This window comes from Chiloscyllium punctatum, chromosome 1 (genome assembly GCF_047496795.1).
Source record: "Chiloscyllium punctatum isolate Juve2018m chromosome 1, sChiPun1.3, whole genome shotgun sequence".
Taxonomy (NCBI): Eukaryota; Metazoa; Chordata; class Chondrichthyes; order Orectolobiformes; family Hemiscylliidae; genus Chiloscyllium; species Chiloscyllium punctatum.
The window spans coordinates 156,926,749-156,953,704 of record NC_092739.1 but is presented as its reverse complement, the minus strand read 5'-3'; the positions used below and the strand labels follow the sequence as shown (position 1 = coordinate 156,953,704).

The 26,956-nt window shown below is 43.7% G+C and overlaps 2 protein-coding genes across 3 annotated transcripts in view; one reads left to right on the top strand and one right to left on the bottom strand.

Annotated features, from left to right (window-relative positions):
• LOC140481352 (uncharacterized) overlaps window positions 1-3,550 on the top strand; it is an 85,959-nt gene extending 82,409 nt beyond the window's left edge. The window contains exon 3 of the mRNA XM_072577404.1: window positions 3,082-3,550. Within this exon, the coding sequence (XP_072433505.1) occupies window positions 3,082-3,268 (187 nt within the window). The 3' untranslated portion in view covers window positions 3,269-3,550. The remainder of the gene's footprint in view (window positions 1-3,081) is intronic.
• The window catches only part of LOC140481344 (dedicator of cytokinesis protein 2-like), a 1,260,160-nt gene that overhangs the window by 783,432 nt on the left and 449,772 nt on the right, over window positions 1-26,956 (bottom strand). The window lies entirely within an intron of this gene.

Below are 26,956 nucleotides of genomic sequence, written 5' to 3'. Positions count from 1 at the left end.
AAGCAATGCGCTGTACGCAGTTGAGTTTTCATTCTCTTGTTTTAGAAATTCATAAAGATTTATTTATTGACATTTATGGGGAGGGGGGAAAATTACCACTTTACACCCACATTAACACCGAAACATGCCAATGGTCATTGGAGAAGGAGATCCCACTTCAGCTGGTGAACAAACACCATGATCAGTGAAATAAGAGATGTTGTTTCCCCATGGAGTACCTGATGGAAACTACAGTCAACGTTCCTTGACTTTTCTGAATGTGACACTACAACGACAAATAAAAACAAAACAGTGCGTTGTGTGAAACAGTAAGACCAGCACTGATGAAGCATCTTACCATAAAGACTGTAGCTGTCTAAGGATGAGACTGACCACCACTTTACATAAGAACTAGGAGCAGGAGTAGGCCATCTGGCCCCTCGAGCCTGCTCTGCCATTCAATAAGGTCATGGCTGATCTTTTCATGGCTTCAGCTCCACTTACCCACCCGCTCACCATAACCCTTAATTCCTTTACTGTTCAAAAATTAATCTCTCTCTGCCTTAAAAACATTCAATGAGGTAGTCACAACTGCTTCACTGGGCAGGAACTCCCCAGATTCACAAAACCTTTTCCACAATTCTGGACCAGTGCTGGCTACATCAGCAATTCACACCTTCTGTAACCAACGGATTAAAAAGAAACTTTCCAACTGAGCTAGGGATGCCAAATCCGTCAACTCCAGGAGATTAGAAGGACAATTCTGGATTAAGTAGCAGTGGGATTGAAGACAGCAATTGAGTGGGATTATGGCAATTGGTCAGAATGTGACTCCAGTGATCAGGATAGACATTCACCCATGCTTAAATTTGGGATGGCTGAAATATAAAATTACAGAAACTCAAATGTACATTTATGTAGAGTCTTTTCCAACTTCAGGACATCCTCAAGTACTTTACAACCAATGAAGTTGCTATTGTCCCAGAGAACTGCTCTCTCACTGGAGAGGGACAACTGATGATAGGTTAATCTGAGGGTCACCATGCCTCAGATAACAGGCAAGGTCACTGAAATAACTGCACAGAGGCTGGTATCCCATCACCCAGTCACCCTTTATTTACTTGTGCACAGTACACTGGCTGTGGCCAGCCAGCTTGGAGTCAGTCTCTGAATTGAGGAGATTCGAAATCCCCTGGTTATATTTTTTTCTTTTTAATCATTTTTTTCTCAGAGTCAGTCCCTTAAATTGAGGAGATTCTAATTGGTTACATCGGTTAGCCAGGGCTTTCCAGATTGGCCCAGATTAACAATCCCAATCAAGGATCTCCTAGTCAATGAGATCCACCTGGTTCCAATCACTACAATCACGATAGTGGGACCTTCATGGTGCAGGACCTGCAGCTGCACTATTGGTGTTACATCGCATCGCAAACAACCATCCAGACAATAAGCTAACTGACCCCCACAACCCCTTTTGAAGAACAGTCAATTTTCAGGGAGTCAACTCGGAGAAAAACGTTTTGCAAATTAAACAAGAGAGTGGATTTTGGAAAGTCCTGAATTCAATGAATTCACGACATAGATTCCATGTGTAGAAAGCTCTGTTTGAGGAGGTTAAAAAAACATTCAGAATGATTCAGCACAGGCTGGGAAACTGAAATCCGAGTGTTCCCAATCGATCTGAGAGTTTACAATCCTGGAAACCCATCTTCCCTTCAAAATCATGCAATGTTGTAATTCGTGACTTCAAACACTTCCGGACTGTAGAAATGGTGCACAGTACATCATTCAATCTGACTTGTTCTAACAGGATCCACTAGAGCTGAACTGAAGCAATTGCAAAGGCAGGAGAGTGACAAAAGTGACAATGTATGCAAGGTGCAGTCGCCCTTTCTCAGTGTCTGATAGGATCCATCTCATAGTGCATTTAATATTGATTCAGCTGAAACAACTTTTTGATACACTTTCCAATTACATCGCTGATCTTGTATCTTGATATCACTTTAAAATGAACACACATAGATACCTCATGCAGGGAAAGGCTGCATACTCCTTCAGATATGCTGTGAGTAAAGTGCAATTCTGCATTTTACAATCAAAAACTTGTCGCTTGAAATATGTTGTGACAGCAGTTTGATTTACTGAATAAGAAAATCATTGTTGCATGCAGATAACACAATAAGAAGAGTGATAATTTGTTTCAAGGATTCGTCTTCAGGATTTGAGCTTGGCTGACAAGTTTCCTGATGTCCCAAAAAGGTGGTAGTGAACTTTCTTCTTGAAGCGCTGTAGCCAAGTCTTTGTAGCTACTTTGATGAAATTGGCTTGCTGGTCCAATTCTCAACCTCTCCTTTTCCCTGTGGCCTGATGACCCTCAGGTTAAAGCAACTCCAATCGTCTCTCTCGAATGAGGCAGCCTTCCTCTGCTCAGGTATGACTGCGATGGCTTAACCCTTCTCCGATCGACCTGATTTCCTAACTGTATGCCTCAGCAGCAACAGTCTGGAAGGTAGTCAAGAACTTAGAGTGCAGAAAGAATCGCTGGAACGGAGATTTTTCAATCAGGAAGGGAATGAAGGGTTATGAGAAAAAGGCAGGAAAGTGGAGTTAAGAGTTATCAGATCAGCCGTCATCTTACTGAATGCTGAAGCAGACTCAATGGGCTGAATGGCCTAAGTTGGGAAAGCAAACATGAAGAAGTTATTGCGTCTGATCAGAGGGTCACAGATTTAAGATCATTATTTTTTTAAATGATGGTGAGGAGGAGGGACGGTGAGGAGATTGCATAGTGAGCTCTGATCAGGAATGCCCTGCCTAAAAGAGTAACGAGACTAGATTCAATAAGAACTTTCAAAGGGAATTTTATAAATACTACCAAAAGGAAAAAAAACTTCAGATCGTTGGGTAAAGATTTGCAGGGTAGAGTTTGATTTGATAGCACAATGGGCGAAACAGCCTCCTCAAGTGTTTTAAGAATCTATGATTGTCTGGAGAGAGCCATTAGAGTCCATGGAAACATGCCAACCTATCTGAACAGCAGAGAAATGGAGAAAATTGCTGGATAGAAGAAATAACTTCTTTTTATTTTTCTTTTGTTTACAGTGTGGAACATGATTTCAGGCAGCAGGAAGTCAGATTTCATAGGGTCCTGAGCTCCATGGAAACAGACGCAGGTCAAAGTTCAGAGCAACCTGGCACACCTAACAAGCAGGAAGAATCGCCAATACCACGGCAACCTGCCAGGACTGAACCAAAAAAGTCTAAGAGGAAATGTTTTTGGTTCTTATGAACTCTGGGGCTTATCACTTCCAGACTGATTTCACCATTAAGGGAAAGATGTCAACTCTGAGTCTCCCTTTTGACGACTTCCTGTTTGGTGACTCCATCGCCTGATGACAGAAGACAGTTGTTTTCATGAGGTGACTGTTTCCTGAACACCAGCTTTTGTATTTTTAGAAATATTGCCACAATGGAGAAACAAGAGAAAAAAAATGCAAAAAAACGTATTCTACATATTTACAGGGTGTAATTTAAGAATGCTATATTTCAAAGATTAAATTCAATTGTTTAACATTGCTTTAAATATATCTATATATAGAGTCAGCGGGAGTGGGAGGGGAAATGAAAGAGAAAGATTATTAAGTGTTTCTTCTTGGATCAAAATAAAGAAAATTTAGATCCACAAGGAATAAGATTAGACGTTGTGCTAAACAGATCTTCAGGTTACTTTGATGTCAGGGGAACAGGGTCTCTTTTTTAGTGATTTTAATCAATACAGTTGAGATACATTGGCCAAGAGAGTCAATGGACTTTCAAGTTATATTCAGCACAATTTTCCCTTGCGCAAAAAATTGAGATTTACCCCCACTCTCATCTTTTTTTATTTGATTGAAAAGTGAAGTTAAAATGCCAGGGTCAAAGAACAAAAGAAAGAAGAATACATCACCGGAACAGGCCCTTCAGCCCTCCAACCCTGCGCTGACACATTTTGCCCTTCCATACTAAAACTGTCTTTACTTACAGGATCCGTATTCCTCTATTCCCTTCCAATTCATGTATTTGTCCAGGTGCCTCTTGAATGCTCCTGTTGTGCCTGCTTCCACCTGTGAGCTGCAAAAACCTGCCATGTACATCTCTTTTGAACTTCCACCTCCTCCACCCCCCGGCACGCCCCCCCCCCCCACCACCACCACCCCCACACCTTGAACCCATGTCTGCTACTAATTGACCCCTCCACTCTGGGGAAGAACCGCATGCTTTCCACTCTATCCATGACAGTCCTGCCTTGAACATCACAAGCAAGGCTGAAGAGCAGAAACTAAGTAGGTTATGAAGCAATGTTGAATGAGCCCACTATATTATGGTCAAATTTACCTTAAGAGTGGGTAATAAATGCTGGCATAGAAGTACTGCCCAAATCCTGTAAATATCAAATTACAAACTCTTAACATGCCTACTTGCGGAACGTTTCAGAGAACACCTCTGGGACACCCGGACCAACCAACCCAACCACCCCGTGGCTCAACACTTCAACTCCCCCTCCCACTCCACCAAGGACATGCGGGTCCTTGGACTCCTCCATCGCCATAGCAACACAACGGCTGGAGGAAGAGCGCCTCATCTTCCGCCTAGGAGCCCTCCAACCACAAGGGATGAACTCAGATTTCTCCAGTTTCCTCATTTCCCCGCCCCCCCCCCACCTTGTCTCAGTCCCAGCCCTTGAACTCAGCACCACCTTCCTAACCTGCAATCTTCTTCCTGACCTCTTCGCCCCCACCCCCACTCCGGCCTATCACCCTCACCTTAACCTCCTTCCCAAGCACTGAGGATGTCACCTAGACAGGGGACGAAACGTCTGCAACACAAATTCCCAGCTCGGCGAACAGAACCACAACATTAACCTCCTTCCACCTATCGCATTTCCAACGCCCCTCCGCCAAGTCCCTCCTCCCTACCTTTTATCTTAGCCTGCTTGGCACACTTTCCTCATTCCTGAAGAAGGGCTCATGCCTGAAACGTCGATTCTCCTGCTCCTTGGATGCTGCCTGACCTGCTGCGCTTTTCCAGCAACACATTTTCAGCTTTGCATTAACATGTCTAGCACATGACAAGTCTCTTCACATCAATCTCCTCAGTGAGTTGTTTTAAGCCATGTTAACTGACACAAGAACCAAGAGAGTGGTGCTGGAGAAGCTCAGCAGGTCAGGCAGCATCCAAAGGAGCAGGAGAATCGACATTTCGGACATAAGTCCTTCAGCTGGCCCGAAACGTCAATTCTTCTGCTCCTCGGATGCTGCCTGACCTGCATGCTCCTCCAGCACCACACTCTCAACTCTAATCTCCAGCATCTGCAGACCTCATTTTCTCCTGATATAAGAACCATCATGCTAAATGTAGCTCACCGGGGAATTACCATTGAGTGGGGTAACTCATTGCCTACAATCACTTCGATCTGTTTCCCAGACGGAGCTACAATTATGGAATAATCCCAAAGCTGCAAGGCCCTAATCACTGTGGATGAATCCTGACCATGATGAGTTCCCTATTTTCTAATGTAAAGTGGATGCACACTCAGTTGCTTTTATGGATTGTAAGGAAAGGAGAAACAACAGGAAATGACTGCCCAGTGGATTGTACTGCCCAGTGAGTCATTGTAAAGCAGAATTGGTAGGATTTGAAATCAGTCACCTATTTCTTCTGTTTTATTCTGACTCAATATTATCCCTCTTTCATTTGGTAATAGTGTTCTCCACTTCTATGTTTCTCTTTAACCTCACTATTCTCAATACCACTCTTGTTAGGCGTTAGAAGTTGCCAATTTTACAGGTTAGGTTTCCCTTCTTTTGTCATCCATTGCCTTCTCCTCCTCCTCCCTCTCTGACGATTGAGTTCCATAGTCTGTGGCCGGAGAAAACACACAAGCTCGTGTGACAATAAAGAAGGATGGGTACCCAATTTTTCACTCTATTTCTCTTCACCTTTCCCCCAGCATACACTGGCAGTTAAAATCTCAGCCTGCCAACATCTAACGTCTTGATTCTCCCCCTCACAGTGTCTTATAGAAGGCAATCCTGGTCTTCATTAACACTTCTCTTTTTAAAAGGACCCACAGCAGAATATCCGTGTTAAACCACGAGCTTCTGGCACTACCCACAGAGGAATCAAGACTGAAAGCATTCCTTACTGCAATGCTTCTCTTGCAAGACTTTTCTAGTTCCTTTAAGGGAGGTCATGTTGTGGCTGTTCAGGACATTGGTTAGGCCACTTTTGGAGCATTGCATTGGATTTTGTTCTCCCTGCTACAGGAAAGATGTTGTTAAACTTGAAAGGGATTTACAACAATGTTGCCAAGGTTGCAGGTTTGAGCTATAGGGTGAGGCTGAATAGGCTGGGGCTCATTTCCTTGGAGTGTTGGAGGCTGAGGGGTGATCTTATAGAGGTTTATAAAATCCTGAGGAGCGTGGATAAGTTGAATAGTCAAGGTCTTTTTTTTTCCCAGGGGTTGGGGAGTCCAGAACGAGAAGGCGAGAGGAGAAAGGTGAGAGGAGAAAGATATGAAAGAGACCTAAGGGGCAGAGGGTGGTGCATGTATGGGATGAGCTACCAGAGGAAGTCGTGGAGGTTTGCACAATTACAACACTTATTAGATTCCTACAGTGCGGAAACAGGCCCTTCAACCCAACAAGTCCACACCGACCCTCTGAAGAGCAACCCATTCCACTACATTCACCCCTGACTAATACACTGACACTACAGGCAATTTAGCATGGGCAATTCACCTAACCTGCACATCTTTTGGACTATGGGAGGAAACCGGACCACCCGGAGGAAACCCACGCAGACACGGGGAGAATGTGCAAACTCCACACAGACAGTCGCCCAAGGAGGGAATTGAATCCGGGTTCCTGGCGCTGTGAGGCAGCAGTGCTAACCACTGAGCCACTATGCCACCCATTTAGAAGATATCTGGATGGGTATATGAATAGGAAGGGTTTAGAAGGATATGGGCCAAATGGGACTAGATTAATCTATAATATCTGGTCAACATGGATGAGTTGGACTGATGGATCTGTTTCCATGCTGTATATCTCTATGACTCAAACTCATGCTTCAGTGTCCTTTCTGGCTTCCCACTGCAATGCCCTAATGAACCAATTGCCATTCTGATAATTAACATGATGGTTGAAAACTTTCTGTTTTTGTTATACTATCAAAACAAAATGATATTTAAACTTCACAGGTGAAGAGGTGGATGAGAAATAAGTGTGGATACGCACATGGAGGTAAACTGTGTGTATCACCCAGTTAAGCGTGAACATAGAGGTTGAATAGGCTGAGGCTGTCTTCCCTGGAGTGTTGGAGGCTGAGGGATGACCTTATAGAGGTTTATAAAATCATGAGGGGCATTGATAGGGTAAATAGACAAAGTCTTTTTTCTGGGGTGGGGGAGTCCTGAACTAGAGGACATAGGTTTAGGGTGAGAGTGGAAAGATATAAAAGTGACCTAAGGGGCAACTTTTTCATGCAGAAGGTGGTACGTGTATGGAATGAGCTGGCCAGAGGAAGTGATGGAGGCTGATACAATTGCAACAATTAAAAGGCTTTTGGATGGGCATATGAATAGGAAGGGTTTGGAAGGATATGGGCCAGGTGTTGGCAAGTGGGACTAGATTGTGTTGGGATGTCTGGTCAGCATGGACAGGTTGGACAAAAGGGTCTGTTTCCGTGCTGTACATTTCTATGACTCTACATTTACCCATAATTTTGCAGAGTGGGGACTGCAGACTGAGTACCACCATCTTCCCATGAACTACTGCAGAACCTGTTCACAAAAGCTTTATTTGTTTTACGGAATGAAACCAAATGACTGAGCATGTGTTTATCTTAAATGTGAGACAGAGTTGCTGGGGGAAATGTTTCTGTGGTGAAATAGATCATGGAAGATCTGGCAGGTGAATAGAGTCTCTATGTTAAATACCCCCCATTGGCATTCTATATGTCTGAATCAGAACGGTGGGAAATGGAACAATCCCATCCCAGATGGAATCACAGTCTTTCTCATAGCAATAAAAGGACATTCAACCCCTTGAGCCCATTCTGCCAAGACTTCATTCAGGGGCACTGGATTGGCCAGCATGTATTGCTCAACCCTCAATACCCTGGAACAGGTGGTGGTGAGCCACTTCCTTGAAATACTGCAGTCCTTGGGCTGTTGGGATATCCACATAGCTGTTGGGAAGGGAGTTTCAGGATTTTTACCCAGCAGTCACACTAAATACTTTCCTCAGCTCCATTGACCTGCTTTTGCTATACAATCCTTTGATACCGTTACTGAACATTGGCTAATTCGGTTTTATACAATTCAGTTAACTCACTGCTTCCCCAACTATTGCAGTGTTGACAGGCTTTGGAAGGTTTCCATATTTCCACTGCCTTTTGTGTGAAAAGGTGCCTCTAACTTCTCTTCCAAATGACCTAGCTCTAAATTTACATGCTTCGGGTGAATATAGGGAGGTTTAAGCTCGTGAACGTTTTGATTCGTCAATCAGAGAAAGACTTCTGTTGCTCTATCGACCCTATCGAATCATTATAAGAATTTAAAATCCTCTGCCAGAGAATCTCCCATCTTCCACAAACAACGAAATAGTTAAAAGAAGCGATGGTAGATGGAACACTGGGCAAAGTTGATCAAAAGTTGCCTCACAAAGCAGACATAAGCTTCATTCACTTGCCTTAGTCTGACATTAGGCACATCCTCCTGAACCTGTGTGCTGATTTGTGATGTACTAAAAGATTCTACGTATTGAACAGCTACCTCAATCTCAGTTTTGTTCCTCTCTGAGCCACTTTGCTGAGCCGTTGTGTGCAAGGCAAAGCTTCCTGTTATTATCTGGTCATTCAAAAGAATATGTGTGAAGGTTAATGGATAGGAAGAAATGACAGAGAGACAGGACAGTTTCTGAATTTGGAGTTAAAGCCAAAGAGAACAATTGACTTGAAAACACAACAGTTTATCTTGAAATGAGTTACTATTTGTGTTAAAAGGCATTTTGGCAGTGCAGAGTGCTGTTCACTTCAGCATTGCTCCCGTTTTATTTAACTCTGTTTTTTGTAAATCCAATGCAGCAACTCTTTTCGACTGCAATCTGTGACTCATTATTGGCTGGGCCAGTGAGGGCACGCAGCTAATTATTAGCCTGAGACTGCAACTTTGGGCACTGTCAGCATGTCAAGGCCAATAGGTTGCGCTCACACAGCCTTCAGAATGGTGCAACTGTGTTTCTCTGAAGATAATACCTTGGCTTTCTGACCTGCAACCAGAACTGATCTAATTGAGGTTATGGGAATTAATTATAGCACTGCGGAAATACAGCCAAAATATCAGAATACAATGGTTGCTGGTGACGGCATTGAAAAACACTGACAATGTCTCTTTGGTTGACGTAATCAGAGTTTCAGGGTGCATGAGAGAAAGGAAAAAAAATTGCAAAGCAATAACACACAAAATAAAAGAAATCAGAATAAGGGGAAACCATAACGTGGATGCAATTGCTGAATGGTTTAAAAAGGTTTTGTTTCGTTACTTCAGGAGCAACCACAGATTCCTATCTTTCATGCGATCATGTGGATCAGTGGTGCCAAGCAGAGTGGGTAAATTGGTTCGAATGAAGTGGAGGGTAAGTGCCAGGAAAGACCTGCGTGGCCAGTTTTCATGTTGCACTTTCTTTTCATCTCTGCTGCTGTCGATTCACCAGCGATCCCCTGTGGATCCTCACCTGCCACAGTAACCAAGGCGTTCTGCATTAGATCGGGGCTCAAGTGCATTCCTGAGTTCAGTGGAGTTGGGAAAACACTCCTCATCCTGATTCCACAGCTACTATTTATGAATCTTTCATTACAGCAATAATCATGTATTATGCAGGGAGCACAGAACAATTCTAACGGTGCTCATTATTTAGCAGTTTCAGAAAGGGACCAAAGAGGTATTAAGCCCTCATTTTCATACACAGCAGACTTAATGCTCGTTTTTAAGGAGCTAGATGGAAAGTCTGCAAAATGGGAATGATGAACCCATTGACAAATTACCTGAAGCTTGTTTTGAAATCATGACAGGCATCGATAAGGTGTATAGCAAACGTGTTTTTGTTCTCCCATTGAGTAGGGATGTTCAAAACCAGAGGGCAGAATGTTAAGGTAACAGGAGAAAGATTTAAAAGGCACCTGAGGAGCAGCTTTTTAGCACAGAGAGGAATTCATGTGTGGAATGAACTGCCAGAGGAAGTGGTATATGCAGGTTCAGTTACAAATACGTGAACTGGGAAGATTTAGAGGGATTTGGAGAAAGTGAGGACTGCAGATTCTGGAGATCAGAGTCAAAAAGTGCTGGAAAATCACAGCCAGTCAGGCAGCATCCGAGGAGTAGGAGGGTCGATGTTTCGAGCATAAACTCTTCATTAGGAATATTCAGAGGGATATGGGCCAAACGCAGGCAAGTGGAACTAGTTTAGTTTGGGAAACCTGAGCAGTATGGATGAGTTGGACCGAAAGGTCTGTTTCATGCTGTGTGACTCTGTAAAACAATGTCCTTCAATGAGATATTCAAAAGGCTGATGTCATTTAATCCCCAACACACTCGCCTCCGAATTCAGATGCACCCCTGTCTGAACTGAACTGGTGTCCTACCTAACACTCAGCTGTACTTTCAACAGATCTACCATCACCATGACCACCCATGGGCATTTCTGGAATGATGCTCGTGTCTATTAAAGCCTCAGCTCATCTGCTGCTGAAATATTCTTCCTTGTCTTGGTTAATACTAGACTTGACTTCCAATGATCCCCTGGTATCACCCTCTGTAAACTGACACCTATTCTCATTCAAATGACAACGTCCCCATACTCACTGACAAGTACAAGAGTAGGCCATTCTGCCCTTCATCTCCACTGCTATCCAAGTCCAGTCACGCCCTGCATTTCATAGATAGAACATAGAACATTACAGTGCAGTACAGGCCCTTCAGCCCTCAATGTTGTGCTGTCCTGTTATACTAATCTGAAGTCCATCCCATCTACACTATTCCATGTACATCCATATGCCTGTCCAATGACGACTTAAATGCACTTAAACTTGGCGAATCTACTACCGATGCAGGCAAAGCATTCCATACCCTTACTACTCTCTGAGTAAAGAAACTACCTCTGACATCTGTCTTATACCTATCTCCCCTCACTTTCAAATTGTGTCCCCTGGTGTTTGCCATCCCCATACTTGGAAAAAGGCTTTCCCTGTCCACCCTATCTAACCCTCTGATTATCTTGCATATCTCTATTAAGTCACCTCTTAACTTTCTTCTCTCTAACGAGAACAGCCTCAAGGCCCTCAGCCTTTCCTCGTAAGACATTCCTTCCATACCAGGCAACATCCTAGTAAATCTCCCTTGCACCCTTTCCAAAGCTTCCACATCCTTCTTATAATGCGGTGACCAGAACTGTACACAATACTCCAAGTGTGGCCGTACCAGAGTTTTGTACAGCTGCAGCATAACCTCCTGGTTCCAGAACTCAATCCTTCTATTAATAAAGGCCAAAACACTGCATGCCTTCTTAACAACCCTGTCAATCTGGGTGGCAACTTTCTGGATCTGTGTGCATGGACACTGAGATCTCTCTGCTCATCTGCACTCCCAAGAATCCTACCATTAGCCCAGTACTTTGCATTCCGATTACTCCAGCCAAAGTGTATCACCTCACACTTGTCCACGTTAAACTCCATTTGCCACCTCTCAGCCCAGCTCTGCATCCTATCTATGTTGTTGTCAGCATGTTCTGGACTTTCTGTACAGTCACTCTCCCCTATCCCTGGCCCAGCTCAGCAGTCTTCCACCTTTGACTTCTTGGACACTTCCACATACTCACTGCCCCCACTGTCTGGGCCAGCCTGGGTAAGGATGGCAGAATTCCTGTCCTAAAGGACATTTGCGAACGAAATGGGTTTTTATTGATGGAAGTCTCTGATCAAGATCCAATATTTTTAAAATTAGCTTATTTAATCAGCAAATTAATTGAAATTTCACCAGCCACATTGGTGGGATTTGAACCCAGGGCCCCCTTGGTTTACTAGTCAGATGACACCACCTCAACATCACCACATCGCCAAAACTAGTATGCTTGAGGTTGAAGTGACCAAGACCAGCAGAAACAAAGTCTCTTCAGGAGTCCTGTGATGTGCCCAACAAAGCAAAGAATACATTTGGCAAAAACATCCTACAAATTGGAGAGTAAAAGAGTCCTGTAGGAGAAATAATAAGCAGCAAGAGAAAAGATAAATAAACACATTTATGCTAAAATTGTTTTTGCCAGGCTAGCAAATTCCAACAGCACATATGAATTGTAAATTATTATCAGACCTTTCCGTTCAAAGTAATTCAAGAATTCATCTCACTCTGACTGCAACAGTTATTAAGAGCCTGCAGGTGTTCCATCATAATGTTAAAAAGCATCCACATGATACAAATCATCAAAGACTACATTCATTCATCGATGCCAAGTTGTATTTATGTTTTCTTCCAGGGAATTCAGTGACAGCTTTATGAGTTTGAGATGGCTGAAACACGGAATATATTTTTCCCCAAATTTCTTCCACCATCAAGACTGAAGTGTCCTGTAGGGAGGAGGGACAGGAAGAACCACGTCATATAAATTGCTCTACCTGTCAGTGGAAGGACCTCCAATGGTGTCAGCCTAGGCCCTCAGATATAGAGTCATAGAGCACGGAAACAGACCCTTCGGGTCCAACACATCCATGCCGACCAGATATCCTAATCGAATCTAGTCCCATTTGCCAGCACTTGGCCCATATTCCTCTAAACCCTTCTAATTCACATATCCATCCAGATGCCTTTTAAATGTTGCAATTGTACCAGCCTCCACCCTTCCTCTGGCAGCTCATTCCATACACGTACCACCCTCTGCGTAAAAAAGGTTGTCCCTTATGTCCCTTTTATATCTTTCCCCTCTCACCTTAAACCTATGCCCTCTAGTTCTGGATTCCCCTAACCCAGGGAAAATACCTTGTCTATTTACCCTATTCATGCCCCTCATAATTTTGTAAACCTCTATAAGGTCACCCCTCAGCCTCTGACACTCCAGGGAAAACAGCCCCAGCCTATTAGCCTCTCCCTATAGCTGGAACCCTCCAACCCTTGAAACATCCTTGTAAATCTTTTCTGAACTCTTTCAAGTTTCACAACCTCATTTCTATAGGAGGGAGACCAGAACTGCACACAATACTCAAAAGTGGCCTTATTAATGTCCTGTACCGCTGCAACATGACCTCCCAATTCCTATACTCAGTACTCTGATCATTAAAGGAAAACATACTAAATGCCTTTTTCACTATCCTGCCTACCTGAGATTCCACTTTCAAGGAGCTATGAAACTGCACCCCAAGGTCTCTTTGTTCAGCAACACTCCCGAGGACCTTACCATTAAGTGTATAAGTCTTGCTCTGATTTATCTTTCCAAAATGCAGCATTAGATTCAGTCAGAGTAGGAAATTTTGACAAACAACTATTCGAGATAGAATCAGTAGTCACATGAAAAAATGTGGGCTAGCTCAGAAGAATCAACAAGCAATGGTTAGGGATAAATCATGCTTAATTTACATGCTGGAGTTTTTACGAAGAGGTAACAGAAAATATTAACGAGGGCAATACTGGTATTAGCAGAAAATGCTGGAGAAACTCAGCAAGTCTGTGCAGAGATGCTGGTTTACGAAATCTGATTGGCCTGGGCAAGTAGCGCCAAAGGGTCTGATTCTGTGCTGGATGACCCTATGGTGCTATCAGACCTGCTGAGTTTCTCCAGCATTTATTTAAGGTTTTAAACATCTGCAGTATTTTGCTTTTATTCCGTTGATGTGTAACATGGGTATCAAAAAACACATTCAAGGCAATGTGACACATCAGACTTGTGGGAAAGGTTTTGGGTATGGAATAAAAGGACAACACCCATCAACAAACCAGGGTATATCCTGTCCCACTGGCAGGATGAACCAAGCAGAAGTGGTGGATCAAGGCATATCGTTTGGAGGGAGTTAGTCTGGGAGTCCTCCACATTGACTCCAAGCTCCATGAAGTCTCATGACATCAAGTCATCACTGAGTGCTCCCTCTAGGCTGATGGATCAAACCACCATACAGAGGGTAGTAAGGGTAAAGAATGTTCTCTGACTAGGGAACTTCAATGTCAATCAGCAAGAGTGACTTTGCAGCACCATTCCTGACCAGGATGGTTGAGTCCCAGAGTTCCTAACTGCGAGATTGGGAGGAGAGAAGGTGGTGAAGGAACCAACAAAGACCAAAGAAACACAGAGAATTTTGGAGAAACTCAGCAGATCTGGCTGCATCTGGGGAGAAGGAATGTTTTGAGTCCAGTTCTGAATAACTTTTTTAGTGTTCTGACATACCTGCTGAGTTTCTCCAGCATTCTCGACATTTGCTTCCAAAGTTCAGCAGTATTTTGCTTTTGTAAGAGGGAGAAACATACTTGAACTAATCCTCACTGCTGCAGATGCATCTGTCCATGACTGTGTCAGTGGGAATGAACACCGCACAGTCGCCATGGAGACAAAGTCCCCTCTCCACATTGAGGATACCTTCCATTGTATTCTGTGGTACTACCGCCATACTAAAAGGCTTCAAATACATCTAGCAACTTAAGTCTGGGCATCCGTGAAGCATTCTGGGCCATCAGCAACAACAGGAATTGACTCACAAATAATCTGCAACTTCATGGTCCAGCACATCCTACCATTACCATTAAACCAATGATGAGTACAGACCTAAAAACGAGGTGTTGACCTGATGAAGTTGCAATACAGAGTGACTTGTGTGCCAAACAGGATAAGCAGCAAGTGATAGACAGGGCTAACATACAATCAATGGGAATCAGAGAGAAAACCATCTGCTGGTTGGAGTCATACCGAGAAAATGGTTGTGGTTGTTGAAGATCAGTCATCAGCTCCAGGACATCGCTACAGGAGTTCCTTTGGATAGTGTTCCATACCCAACCATCTTCAGCTGCTTCATAATTGCGCTTCCCTCTATCATAAGGTCAGAAGGAGAGTATTTGCTATTGATTGCACAATGTTCAGCACCATTCATAACTCCTCAGATATTGAAACAGTCCATACCTACATACATTAAAATATGGACAAGATCTAGGTTTGGGCTAGCACTGGGCAAGTAACATTCACATCACCCAAGTGCTCACTAATCAACATCTCCCATAGGAGAGAAGCTAATCATCACCCTTTCACATTCAATTGTATGACCATGACTGAATGATGAACTATCATCCTTGTAATGATCAAAATTCAACTGGAATCGCCAGATAACACAGTGGTCAGTGGTCACACAACAGCAGGTCAGAGGCCAGGAATCCAGCAGTGAATAACTCACCATCTGACTCCCTCAAGCCTGTCCACCATCTACAAGGCACAAGTCAGGGGTGTGATGGAATACTCCCCACTTGCTGGTATGAGCACAATTCAAATGACACTGAAGGAGCTTGACTCCATCCAGCACCTTATCTGTAAACATCCATTCCCTCCACTACCACTGATCAGTGGCAACAGTGTGTACTATCTACAAGATACGTTGCAGAAATTCACCAAGATTCCTTTAGCAGCATCTTTCGAACCCACAACTGCGACCATCTAGAAGGACAAAGGTAGCAAGATATATAAGAACACCAGCACCTACAAGTTCTCCTCCAAAACACTCACCATCCTCACTTGGAAATATATTGCAGATCCTCAGTGTCGCTTCATTATGTCCCTCCTTCCCCAAAAGAACTGTGGATGCACCTGTATCAAATGGATCATGGTTTCCAAGGGCAACAAGGAGGGACAATAAATGCTGGGCCAGCCAGCAACAACCAGGTCTAATTAATCAGAGAAAAAGATGTCAGAGTCGACAGTTTTAAACTATTTTGGGGTCTGAAATGCACTGCCTTTAAGTGAGGTGGAAGAAGATTCCACAGAGGCATTCTACAGGACACTGGTTTCTTACTACAGTAGAAACAATGTGCATTAAGCAAAAAGCTCAGAGAACCAGTGCAGACACGTTGGGGTGAATGGCCTGCTGACCATAACATTTCTGCCATCCAATGAGAAGATTATAGGTGAACACCCCACTCCCGAGTTCACAATGTAGAATGACACTTGGCCTCCAGCACTGTAATTGTTCCATGTACATCAAATAATGGACATAGAAAGATCCCCGCATGGAAAGATGAGCACGAACATTGTATCCTCCTTATATTTCTCATTCACATTTAATACAAATTATCTGGTCATTTTCACATTGCTTATTTTGGAGTCAAGCTGTGTACAAATTGACTGATGAATTTCCTATTCCAAAAATACTTTATTGGATGTAAAATGCTTTGGGACATGAAAGTTGATCCAGAAATGCAAGTCTTTATCTCCTTCAGTGCCTTGTAAAAAGCTCTCTCATTACTGATCTGTCTCTCTCTCTCTCTCCAATTTCTCACTCTCTGTCTTCCTGCTGTCACTTGTTTTTCTATATTTCTCTCTTCCTTTTTGTCTCCATATCTCTGTGTCTTTCACTTGTACCTCTTTTGCTTTGTCCCTTTCGCTCTTTATCTCGTACCTGTGCTGCGTCAACGCTTATCCATCAACTTGGAATTTCAAGTCTGCCAACACTGGGGGACAATTAAGTGTGAGATTTATGTTTTAGGATCGAGATTGTATTGTAGAACTGTGCTTACTTATCAGAATGAGTTACATTGGGATGAACCTGCACTTGCAAAGCACACTAACTGAGACCTGATGAGAAATGGATGCTATTTTTGCATCAGGTGCCTGAATCAAGTACCTCATTTAATTCATGGCCAGTTATTTCCAAATCTGTCTTTCATGTTATTTATGATCATTGGAGACAGGGAGGAGGTCATGTGGCAGAGAGAAGCAATGTAACTAAATGGTTTAATATTGGTAGTTAGCAGTAGGCCTCGTAATGCAGTTTCCAGGGCAACAGCATCTCAAGGTCTCTGTGCAGTTTACTGCGATTGTTGAAATATTAAAAGCTGATACGGGTAGGGGCTTCAAAGAGACTTTGACCATTTGTCACTTGAATTGACAAACAGAGATGAATTGTCTGCTCTCTAACTCCCGGCATAGTGCACACTTACAGCTGGCCTGCAAGGCATCACAGCGGAGGAGGTCAAAATTAATCTCCTCTTCCCTCTGAAACGTCTGACATTTCTACAGAGTCACTCTGTAAAAAGAGAAACCCTCTCTCCCTACAGCTATTCATGCTGACCCACGCTTCAGAAGCTCCAGTCGCTTTTACTGAGCTCAACCTCATACTGTCGTGGGATGAACAAGGTCCAGTGTTTGACTTGAAGTTGCACCTCTGAGTAAGAACCATTCGTTTTGTGAAGAACACTCATTTATGGCAGGATCGAAACGAGAATATTTTCATCCAAGCAGTTCACCTTCTATATATGTATTTTTAATTAACCTATACAGAGATATTTTGACACATGTTTCGAGCAGTTCTCCGGGCACAGATGCAGTGACACTATCACTGTGCTACCAAAACCCTTGGGTTACCTTTTATCTTTACCGTATCCACTCTAATTAGAGACATATTTATTGCCCTATATGTTAGTTGGAGAAATAAATGACTGAATTCAAGTGACGAAGGGAGAAAGACCTCAGCAATTACTCACTACAAATCACGTCTTACAGAGCACGTGTTGATGACCAGATACTAGCAAATGGGTAGCTCTCGAAATCCCAGTGATCACAACAGATATTCTATGTGGTGTGTAAAATATAAAAGCCTTGCAAGTTTTATTTGTGTCTGAAGTCACACGAGTACATGTCATAGAGCACCTAGGCATTTCTTCAAATGCTGGAGCTGTGCACTGCCATAGTCAAGCAGCATTGGGAGTACTGTCGACCATTCAAGTAGCTACAATGTAAGGCAGGCCAAATAAAAGGGAAAGATTAAGTCTCACCAGACCATAGGGCTGCTTTCTCATTTGAGAGGGATGTCTGCTGGTGGTTTAACCTGAGGGTCACCATAATTCAGGTGAGGGGGAGAGGTTGAGAAGGAGTCAGAGGGTCATATGGCACGGAAACAGACCCGTTCGTCCAACCAGTCCATTCCAAACAAAATCCCAAACGAGTCTCACATCCTTCATGGTAGCCTCTGCCGATGAGGGAATTGAACCCATACTGTTGGCCCCACTCTGCATCACAAACCAGGCATCCAGCAGTGAGCAGCACTGCCAGAGCGAAGAGCTCTTTCACGTCGATCTAGGAGGTTTGATACTTTGTCTTTATTCTTTCATGGAGGATGAGTGTCACTGTTGAGGTAGGCCCTTATTGGCCATCCTGAATTTCCCTAAACAGAGTGGCTTGCTAGGCTGTTTCAGAAGATGGTTAAAAGTAAAACGCATCGTTGTGTGTCACAGGTAGACCAGACCAGATGAGGATGGCAGTATGTTTTTCCCAATCAGGAAAACAGATGGATTTTATGATATTTGATATCTTAATGTTGATTGTTACTGAGACTGGCTTCCAGTTCCAGATTGTTAAGTCCTCTGGTTGCTGTGATTCCCTTGCACCATCAGAAGCTGGTCACTGCCCTTAATTAGATTAATTTCCCACAGTGTGGAAACAGGCCCTTCGCCCCACGCCAACCCTCCAAAGAGTAACCCACCCAAACCCTTTTTCCCTCTAACTAAGGCACCCTACACTGTGGACAATTAGCATGGCCAATTCACCTAACCTGCACATCTTTGGATTGTGGGAGAAAACCCATGCAGACACGGGGAGAATGTGCAAACTCCACACCAGACAGTCGCCTGAGGTTGGAATCGAACCTGGGACCCTGGTGCTGTGAGGCAGCAGTGCGAACCATTGAGCCACAAATTGGAGATGATCATGCTCTCCTTCAGGTTCTCTTGTCCATGATTAATGTAATGAAGTCAGAGGCTGAGCAGCCTTGGTGGAACATAGGATATTGCTCAGCATTTGCTGTTTGACAGTACAGTCGACAACAGTTTCCACTATTTTGCTGATGAAGGAAAGCAGACTGTTGGGGTGGGGTCATTGGTCGATTTGGATTTGCGCCAGTCTTTGCAAATAGGGCAGACCTAGATCGCTTTCCACATTTTCAGCTGGTTGGCAGTGTTGTAGCTGTTTTAGAACAGCTTTGGCTATGGATGTAACTAGTTCTGGAGCACAGGTTTCAATACTACTTACCGGAATGTTGTCAGGGCCCTAAGCCTTTGCAGTGTCAAGTGCTTTTAGGTGGAGTGAATCAAAATGGCTAAAAATTGGTATCTGTGGTACGGGGACTGCTGGAGGAGGGCAAGACGGATCATCCACTTGGAATATTTGGCTGAAGGTTATTGCAAAAGCATCTGATCTGATGAGCTGGGGCTCCCTATCATTGAGGATGGGCATGTTTATGGGAGTTGGAGAAAGTGAGGACTGCAGATGCTGGAGATCAGAGGTGAGAATGGGATGCTGGAAAAGTAGGTCAGGCAGTATCCGAGGAGCAGGAGAATTGACAATTCAGGCAAGAGCCCTTCATCAGGAGCCTTTCATTTACAGAGCCTCGTATTCCAATTAGCTGTTTGTCCATGACCATTCCCTGTTGGTTCATTGTGGCTGGCTGGAAGGGGTGGGGAAAGTGATCTCCACTGTCAATCCAATTAGAGGAGGTGGGAATATGTTGGAGAGATGGTTGAACAGGGATTCCCTCCCTTTTACCCCCTGCAGCCTTCAGTCGTTTCATCCCAGGATATCAGATGTTCAGCTGTGCTCTGAGGATCATCACTCTAGACATTTGCATTGCTGATTCTGGATTAGTGGTGCTGGAAGAGCACAGCAGTTCGGGCAGCATCCAAGGAGCTTCGAAATCGACGCTTCAGGCAAAAGCCCTTCATCAGGAATAAAGACAGCGAGCCTGAAGCGTGGAGAGATAAGCTATAGGAGGGTGGGGGTGGGGAGAAAGTAGCATAGAATATTCTTGTCGAGAGAGGAGGAAAACTTCTTCAAGGCAGGCATCCTTGCAAGAGGATTCGCAGTAGGGTTAAAATCAACGAGGTAAAAACAATGACTGCATTGCTGACTCAATCAGTAAAGTAACTGTGAAGTTATCCGTCTTCTATATTTCCTTCACCTTACTGGAGAAACAACTTTAACACTAAAAGCAGCATTATACAACACTGAAAAATCCCAACAAGTATGTAAAATATCAACATTGAACTCCTGATGATTTACATCAATGCCTTCATCTTCACTTAAAGAGCCCATTTTTCTTCAGGTTGTCAAGTTGCATCCTCTTTACTTTCAACAGATAATCTGGGCCACCATCGTGAGCACAAGACACTGAACAGCAAGGCTGTCCTGGTATGAGGCTAGTGCTGCACAGTGGCTGCCAACAGATTTTGAAATCTCAAATTATTGATCTCCCATGAAAACAGATGGTAAACAGATGATTCATTGGCAGCATCAGCGAATGTGAAGCTGCTGTTCACCAGGTTTGATGTGAACATGTGAGTATCTCAAGAGCAGTGGACTGAGATGAACCAAGGTTCCTTAACCTTGAGGGCATGTTTTGAAGATTTGTAAATTTAAGCTACTCACCTTCAGAAAAACATGAGTGCATTCTTGGGAACTCGTGGAAGAGTAATGAATTGAAGAATGTATACTTATTAAACAAATCACCTCACTTCTTGCCTTCTTTTGCTAATGACTAAATTTATGATCAATAGTCACTAACTCATTGATTAGTGGAAATAGCGTTTTATCCCAGTTTAGTTTATGAAGACCATTTAGAGTTTGGACAACACCTCAGATTGTACTGTGTGCTTCCTTTTCTAGAGAGAATATTTAGTTATAGATATTTTTAGTCAGCCTGTTTAGGTATGTTATACTTGTGTAGATGGGATGTGAACCTGGGCCTTCTAACTCAGACGGAGGGACACTACCACAAGACCTATATACTAACTTGTGGTGGAATCTTAATGAGGTGCCACATGTCTTACTTGTCAGCTGGAGAAACATCAATACAGCCATGCTGTTGCTTTGCAAGAAGACCAACCCAACCATTATCCAATCAGGTAGATACCAATCTAGATTAGACAAGATTCCCTACAGTGTGGAAACAGGCCCTTCGGCCCAACAAGTCCATAACGACCCTCTGAAGAGCAACCCACCCAGACACATCTCCCTCTGACTAATGCACTTAACACTATAGACAATTTAGCATGGCCAAGCCACCTGACCTGCTCATCTTTGGATTGTGGGAGGAAACTGGAGCACCCGGAGAAAACCCACGCAGACACAGGGAGAATGCGCAAACTTCACACAGCCGATCGCCCAAGACTGGAATTAGCCCAGATCTCTGGCGCTGAGAGGCTGCAGTCCTAACCACTGAGCCACCATGCTACTGGCAGGACTTGCCCAGAATCAAAATCCAGGGTGGAGATCCCACCAACAGAGAGTTGCTGGCCAGGGCATGACTGCTTTTGTGCCCAGCATTTCCAATGGGGGGAATGCTTCGATAGTGAAAGCTGCCATAATTTTGCTACCCTGTTTCCATAACAATATTGGACCAGAGTACAGGAAAGGGGAGTCATGGTTACTTCAAATGGACGCATCCATTCATGCAAAGAGGAATCTTACACTTGCTTCAGGTTACTTAGATATCATGTTCCCAAAATGTCCAGAGATCACAACAGAACAGGTTAGCCATCTCCTGCTGTTGTTCTCTGTTCTTGCTAACCCAACATCACTGTAAGTGCCATAACGATGTGTAAGAATCATAGAATGCCTACAGTATGGAAACAGGCCAATTGGCACAACAAGTCCACGCTGATCCCCTGGAGAGTAACCCACCCAGACCCTTTTCCTGTCCTATTACTCTACATTTACCTTGACTAATGCAACTAACCCACACATCCCTGAACATTATGGGCAATTTAGCTTGGCCAATCCACCTAAGCTGCACATCTTTGGATTGTGGGAGGAAACCAGAGCACCTGGAGGAATCTCACACAGACACAGGCAGAATGTGTGAGCTCATTAGCAACACAGTGGCTCAATGGTTGGCACTGCTGCCCCACAGCGTCAGGGGCGCAGGTTCAATTCCAGCCTCGGGTGCCTGCCTGTGTGGAGTGTGCACATTCTCCCCATGTCTGCGTGGGTTTCCTCCGGGTGCTCCGGTTTCCTCCAAAGGTGTGCAGGTTAGCCATGCTAAGTTCCCATAGTGTCCAGGGATGTGCAGGCTAGGTCGATTAGCCATGAGAAATGCAAGGTTACAGTGGTAGGGTAGGGGGTTCAGTCTGGGTGGGAAGACCTTCAGAAGGTTGATGTCAATTCAAAGAACGTACAGAAACCTTAATTAAAACAACTTGTATTTAGTCAAGCCACTTCACCCTAACGCGGAACACAGTCGGAATAAACACATCCTCATCTCAGCAACTAAGAGAAAGGTAAGCATTTGCATTGCACTGTTTGCATCCTTACAATGTCAAGAAGTGCTTCAGAACTAATGAAGTGTCTCTTCTGAAATGCAGTCACCTTTGCAATGGAAGAAGCTTGATGGCCTACCTCTGCTGGGATCACGAGACACTGTACACAGGTTCAGTTAGCTTATGAATGCATGATGCAAATGTGGAGGCTGATATGAAGTAGGCGGTGGCAGGTTTGCTCATAATTAAGAAAATATGATACAAAAATCGATAGCACAATCACTGCTTTTGAGAACGGGAATTTCTTTTTTGAAATTCTAAGCAAGCTGGCCTTGCAGCTCTGTGTAATGCCAACAGTTTATTCATTAATGATCTCATCCCAAGGGCAGCAAAGGATGGGCAATAAATGCTGGGCTTACCAGTGCCGCCCACATCCCTGGAAATGAATTAAATGCAAATGTGTCAGTTCTCTCATTATTAAATGACGTGATGCGAATTATTTGAATGCAGAGAGAGCCAAAGGTGAGGATTAGCTGAAGCCAAAGCAGGCACAAGGGGCAAACGACTTATCATCACCCCATAACAAATTGCGTTCATACGTCAATAAGTGAATTAAAATATGCCAAAGCACTTCAGAGGAGCATCATCAAACAATGCTTGACACTGAGCCACATATTAAGTCAGGTGAGCAAAACACTGGTCAAGGAAGCCACTTGCACAAAGCATCTTAGAGTCATAGAGATTTACAGCACAGAAACAGACCCTTTGGTCCAACTCCTCCATGCCAACCAGATATCCTGAATTAATCTAGTCCCATTTGCCAGCTTTTTGCCCATATCCCTCCAAACCCTTCCTAATCAAATACCCATCCAAATGCCTTTTAAATGTTGTAATTGTACCAGCTTCCACCAATTCATCGGGCAGCTTATTCCATACACGTACCACTCTCTGCGTGAAAATGTTGCCCCTTAGGTCTCTTTTATATCTTTCCCATCTCACCCTAAACCTATGCCCTCTAGTTTTGGTCTCCCCTAGGCTGGGGAAGAAGACCTTGTCTATTCACCCTATCCATACCCCTCATGATTTTATAAACCTCTGTAAGGTCGCTCCTCAGCCTGCAATGCTCCAGGGAAGATAGCGCCAGCCTATTCAACCTTTTCCTGTAGCTCAAACCCTCCAAACCTGGCAACATCCTTGTTAAGCTTTTCTGAACCCTTTCAAGTTAAACAACATCTTTCCTACTGTAGGGAGACCAGAAATGAATGCAGTATTCCAAAAGTGGCCTAACCAATGTTGTGTACAGCTACAACATGACCTCCCAACTCCTATGCTCAATACTCTGACCAAGCATACCAAACACCTTCTAAAGGAGAGGTGGGAGGTGCGGAAAGGGAATTCCTCGACTTAGGGCCCAGGCAGTGGAAGACATTGCCATTATGGTACAGTGATCAAAATCATGGAGAGGATAGTGCATTTGAGGCTGAAATTGGAGGAGGGCAAAGGTTGTAGCACTATTAGAAGTCAGACATTGGGAGGGATGAGAGTCTGGAGGGATGTCAAAACAAGCAAGAAAGTTTTCTAATCAAGGCATGCGATTGTAGCAGTCACTCTCACTTCACCTTTTGAGTTCAACATTTTATGTCCATCTTCGAACCATTACTGTCATGAGATCAGGCACCAGCTGGGCAGAATAGCAAAGCAGGAAGGAGCACATGACAACAAGTTGCTTATTGGCATTGCAAATCCTGCGTCCTTAATTATTTATCCAATTCCCTTTTGAAAGTTGTTATTGGATAAACCTCCACCTGGCCTTCAGACAAGTATACTCTGGATTGTACCTACTTACTCTAGAGGTGCCTTGATGTTTGACGATACATTGCAAAAATGACTCTGTTTATCCAGGGGTAGTTGGAAAGGGTGGATGAGAGGAACAATGTCTTACACAACTGTGAGGTCATGAGAAAGTAAGAGATAGTGTAGGAGATGTTACAAGAAATTGCAAATGGAGAGAATAAGCTCATGTGGGACTGACTGGTACAGGTAACAGTATTGAGTGGGGAGTGTTACAAAGAGATCAGGCAGCATTCGAGGAGCAGGAAAATCTGACCTGCTGTGCTTTTCCAGCATCACTCTAATCTAGACTCTGGTTCCCAGCATCTGCAGTGTTTGCTTTTACCTAGTGTTACAAGGAGGACAAGTGGGTGAAAGAATTTTCAATCATTTGTCTTGATAAGCATGGAATCGCATGCATGCATCAAGGGGAGGTAATGGCCCAGTGGTATTATCATTGGATTATTAATTCAGAGATGCAGGTGATTTTTTTTGTATTTGGATTCAGGTGCTGTCATGGCAGATGGTGGAATTTGGAATTAAGAATCCTATGAACCCAAATCCAATGTCGATTGTTGGGAAATGGTTCACGAACGGTCTTGAGGGAAGGAAACTACAATCTTTACCTGCTCTGGCCTACCGATGACTCCAGACCCACATCAATGTGGTTGACTCTTAACTGCCTTCTGGACAATTAGGGATGGGCAATTAGCAATGCCCTCATCCCATGTATTAAAAAAACCATAAAGTTTCGTGACATGGTAACAAGGAGATAGACAACTGACAAAGTAGAGTTAGACATGAAATGCATCTTTTTTTTAATATAAAGTTCTATTCTTCCCTATAACGCAAGAGTTACCAACAAACTTTCAGGCATGTATGCACAATTACTTAAGCAATGCTGTAGTTAGTAAACTGCAGAGCAAGACAATGCAGAAGTTTTTACAAAAAAAATCACTGCTCCCAAGAGGTTTCAGCATTAAGTTGGGTACAGCTGAACTTGTTATGTCTGAATTGATGCTAAGAGCTTGCTGTTGATGGTAAATGAGACATTATCAGTTCCAGATGGGGCTGTCCCAGATGCAGCACACTGGAGGTGGTTTCTTCACTGGGATGTATTGATGCTAGGACCTGAAATAATCAAACTATTCTCCAGGCACAGAATCTCCCCCAATGGGAGCGGTGCACCCGAAAATGTTCCCACAGCACAGTGACATCTACATCAAGAGGAGCAATATCCATCCTCTTGTGCTGTATTACATTTGCTGCATGTTTGCAGACCCACTGTGCATCTCTGCTCAATTACAGACCCTGGCCACTACAGATTACATCTGTAGCACCGAAATAGGCCATTCAGCCCAAGTGGTCCACGCTGCTGTAAATAAACCTTATTTCATCCCTTTTTATTTAACCCTTGGCTTCATGCTGAGCAGTGGGTAAACATTAAGCATGATGATGTGAAAGTCAAGATTTTCCAGGCGGGTTGATCTCGTCATAGTTGATTTCACAGCCAGTACCTTCCATGCTCACTGCCAGGGCAAGGAGGCAGAACCTAACTCCACAACTAGCCAGAATGGAAACCAACAATATTCTGGATCTCAAGTGAGCCATCAAGCCAACAGAGCTTACCAGTTTGTTCATGCTTAACACCATAAGAAACAGGAGTGAGGAATAGGCCATTCGGCCCATTGAGCATCTTGTGCCATTCAACAGGATGATGGTTCCTATGACATTTCTCACGTCCACTTTCCAGCTCTTGCCCCATAGCCACTAATTCCCTAATGACCAAGAATCTATCTATCCCAGCCTTAAATATGTACAAGGATTTTGTACCCATGGCCCTCTGTGTCATGCTATTTGCCCTCTTTTATAATATGGTAACCAAGCGCACATATAGGTTTAACAAGACTTCTCTGCTTTCCAATTCCACCCCATATGAAATGAACCCCTGGTGTATTGTCTTCATTTTACTGACTTTGTTGGCCTGTGTCTTTTACCTGTATCTTTAAATGTCTTTGCTTATTTCATAATAGTTTGCATGCTTTAGTTCTATGTACGTTCAGTAAATTTACATATCATTGGCATTAACATCTTTTTTGCGCTTGAACAATATTGAATCAGGCCTCCAGAATCTCACTAATGTTTAGCCCAGGCAATTATTAAGCACTTCAAGAGAGAAGGGTAGAATGTATAAGAGGTGAATGTCTTAAACAAGCCCAGTGCATTCAGCCCTCAAATTCTTCCAACATGTTAGGGTTAGGGTTAGCTAACCCCTCCAATGAGCAATACCACCCATCACTGCTTCTCTGCCAACTCCCTCCATCCCTCCACTGCCATCCTTGGAGGAGTCGAACTATCTTCAGGTTAGGATTAAGGTTAGGGAAGACTTAAGAGACCAACCCCAGCACACAGTCCACCCCTTACCAAAGTCTCCATCGCGTCTCTGAACCATTGCAGGTTGTACCACTTTGCTTCCAGTCTTAGCATTCTAACCTGATATTCTGACCTTAGGTCCCATTCATTCCCAAGGCCCCTTGACTTCCACCTTCACCATGCTTAGTGTTTATCTGCTGATGAAATACTTGCTTAATGACTTGTTACCTCCAGATTCGTTTACAACAATGC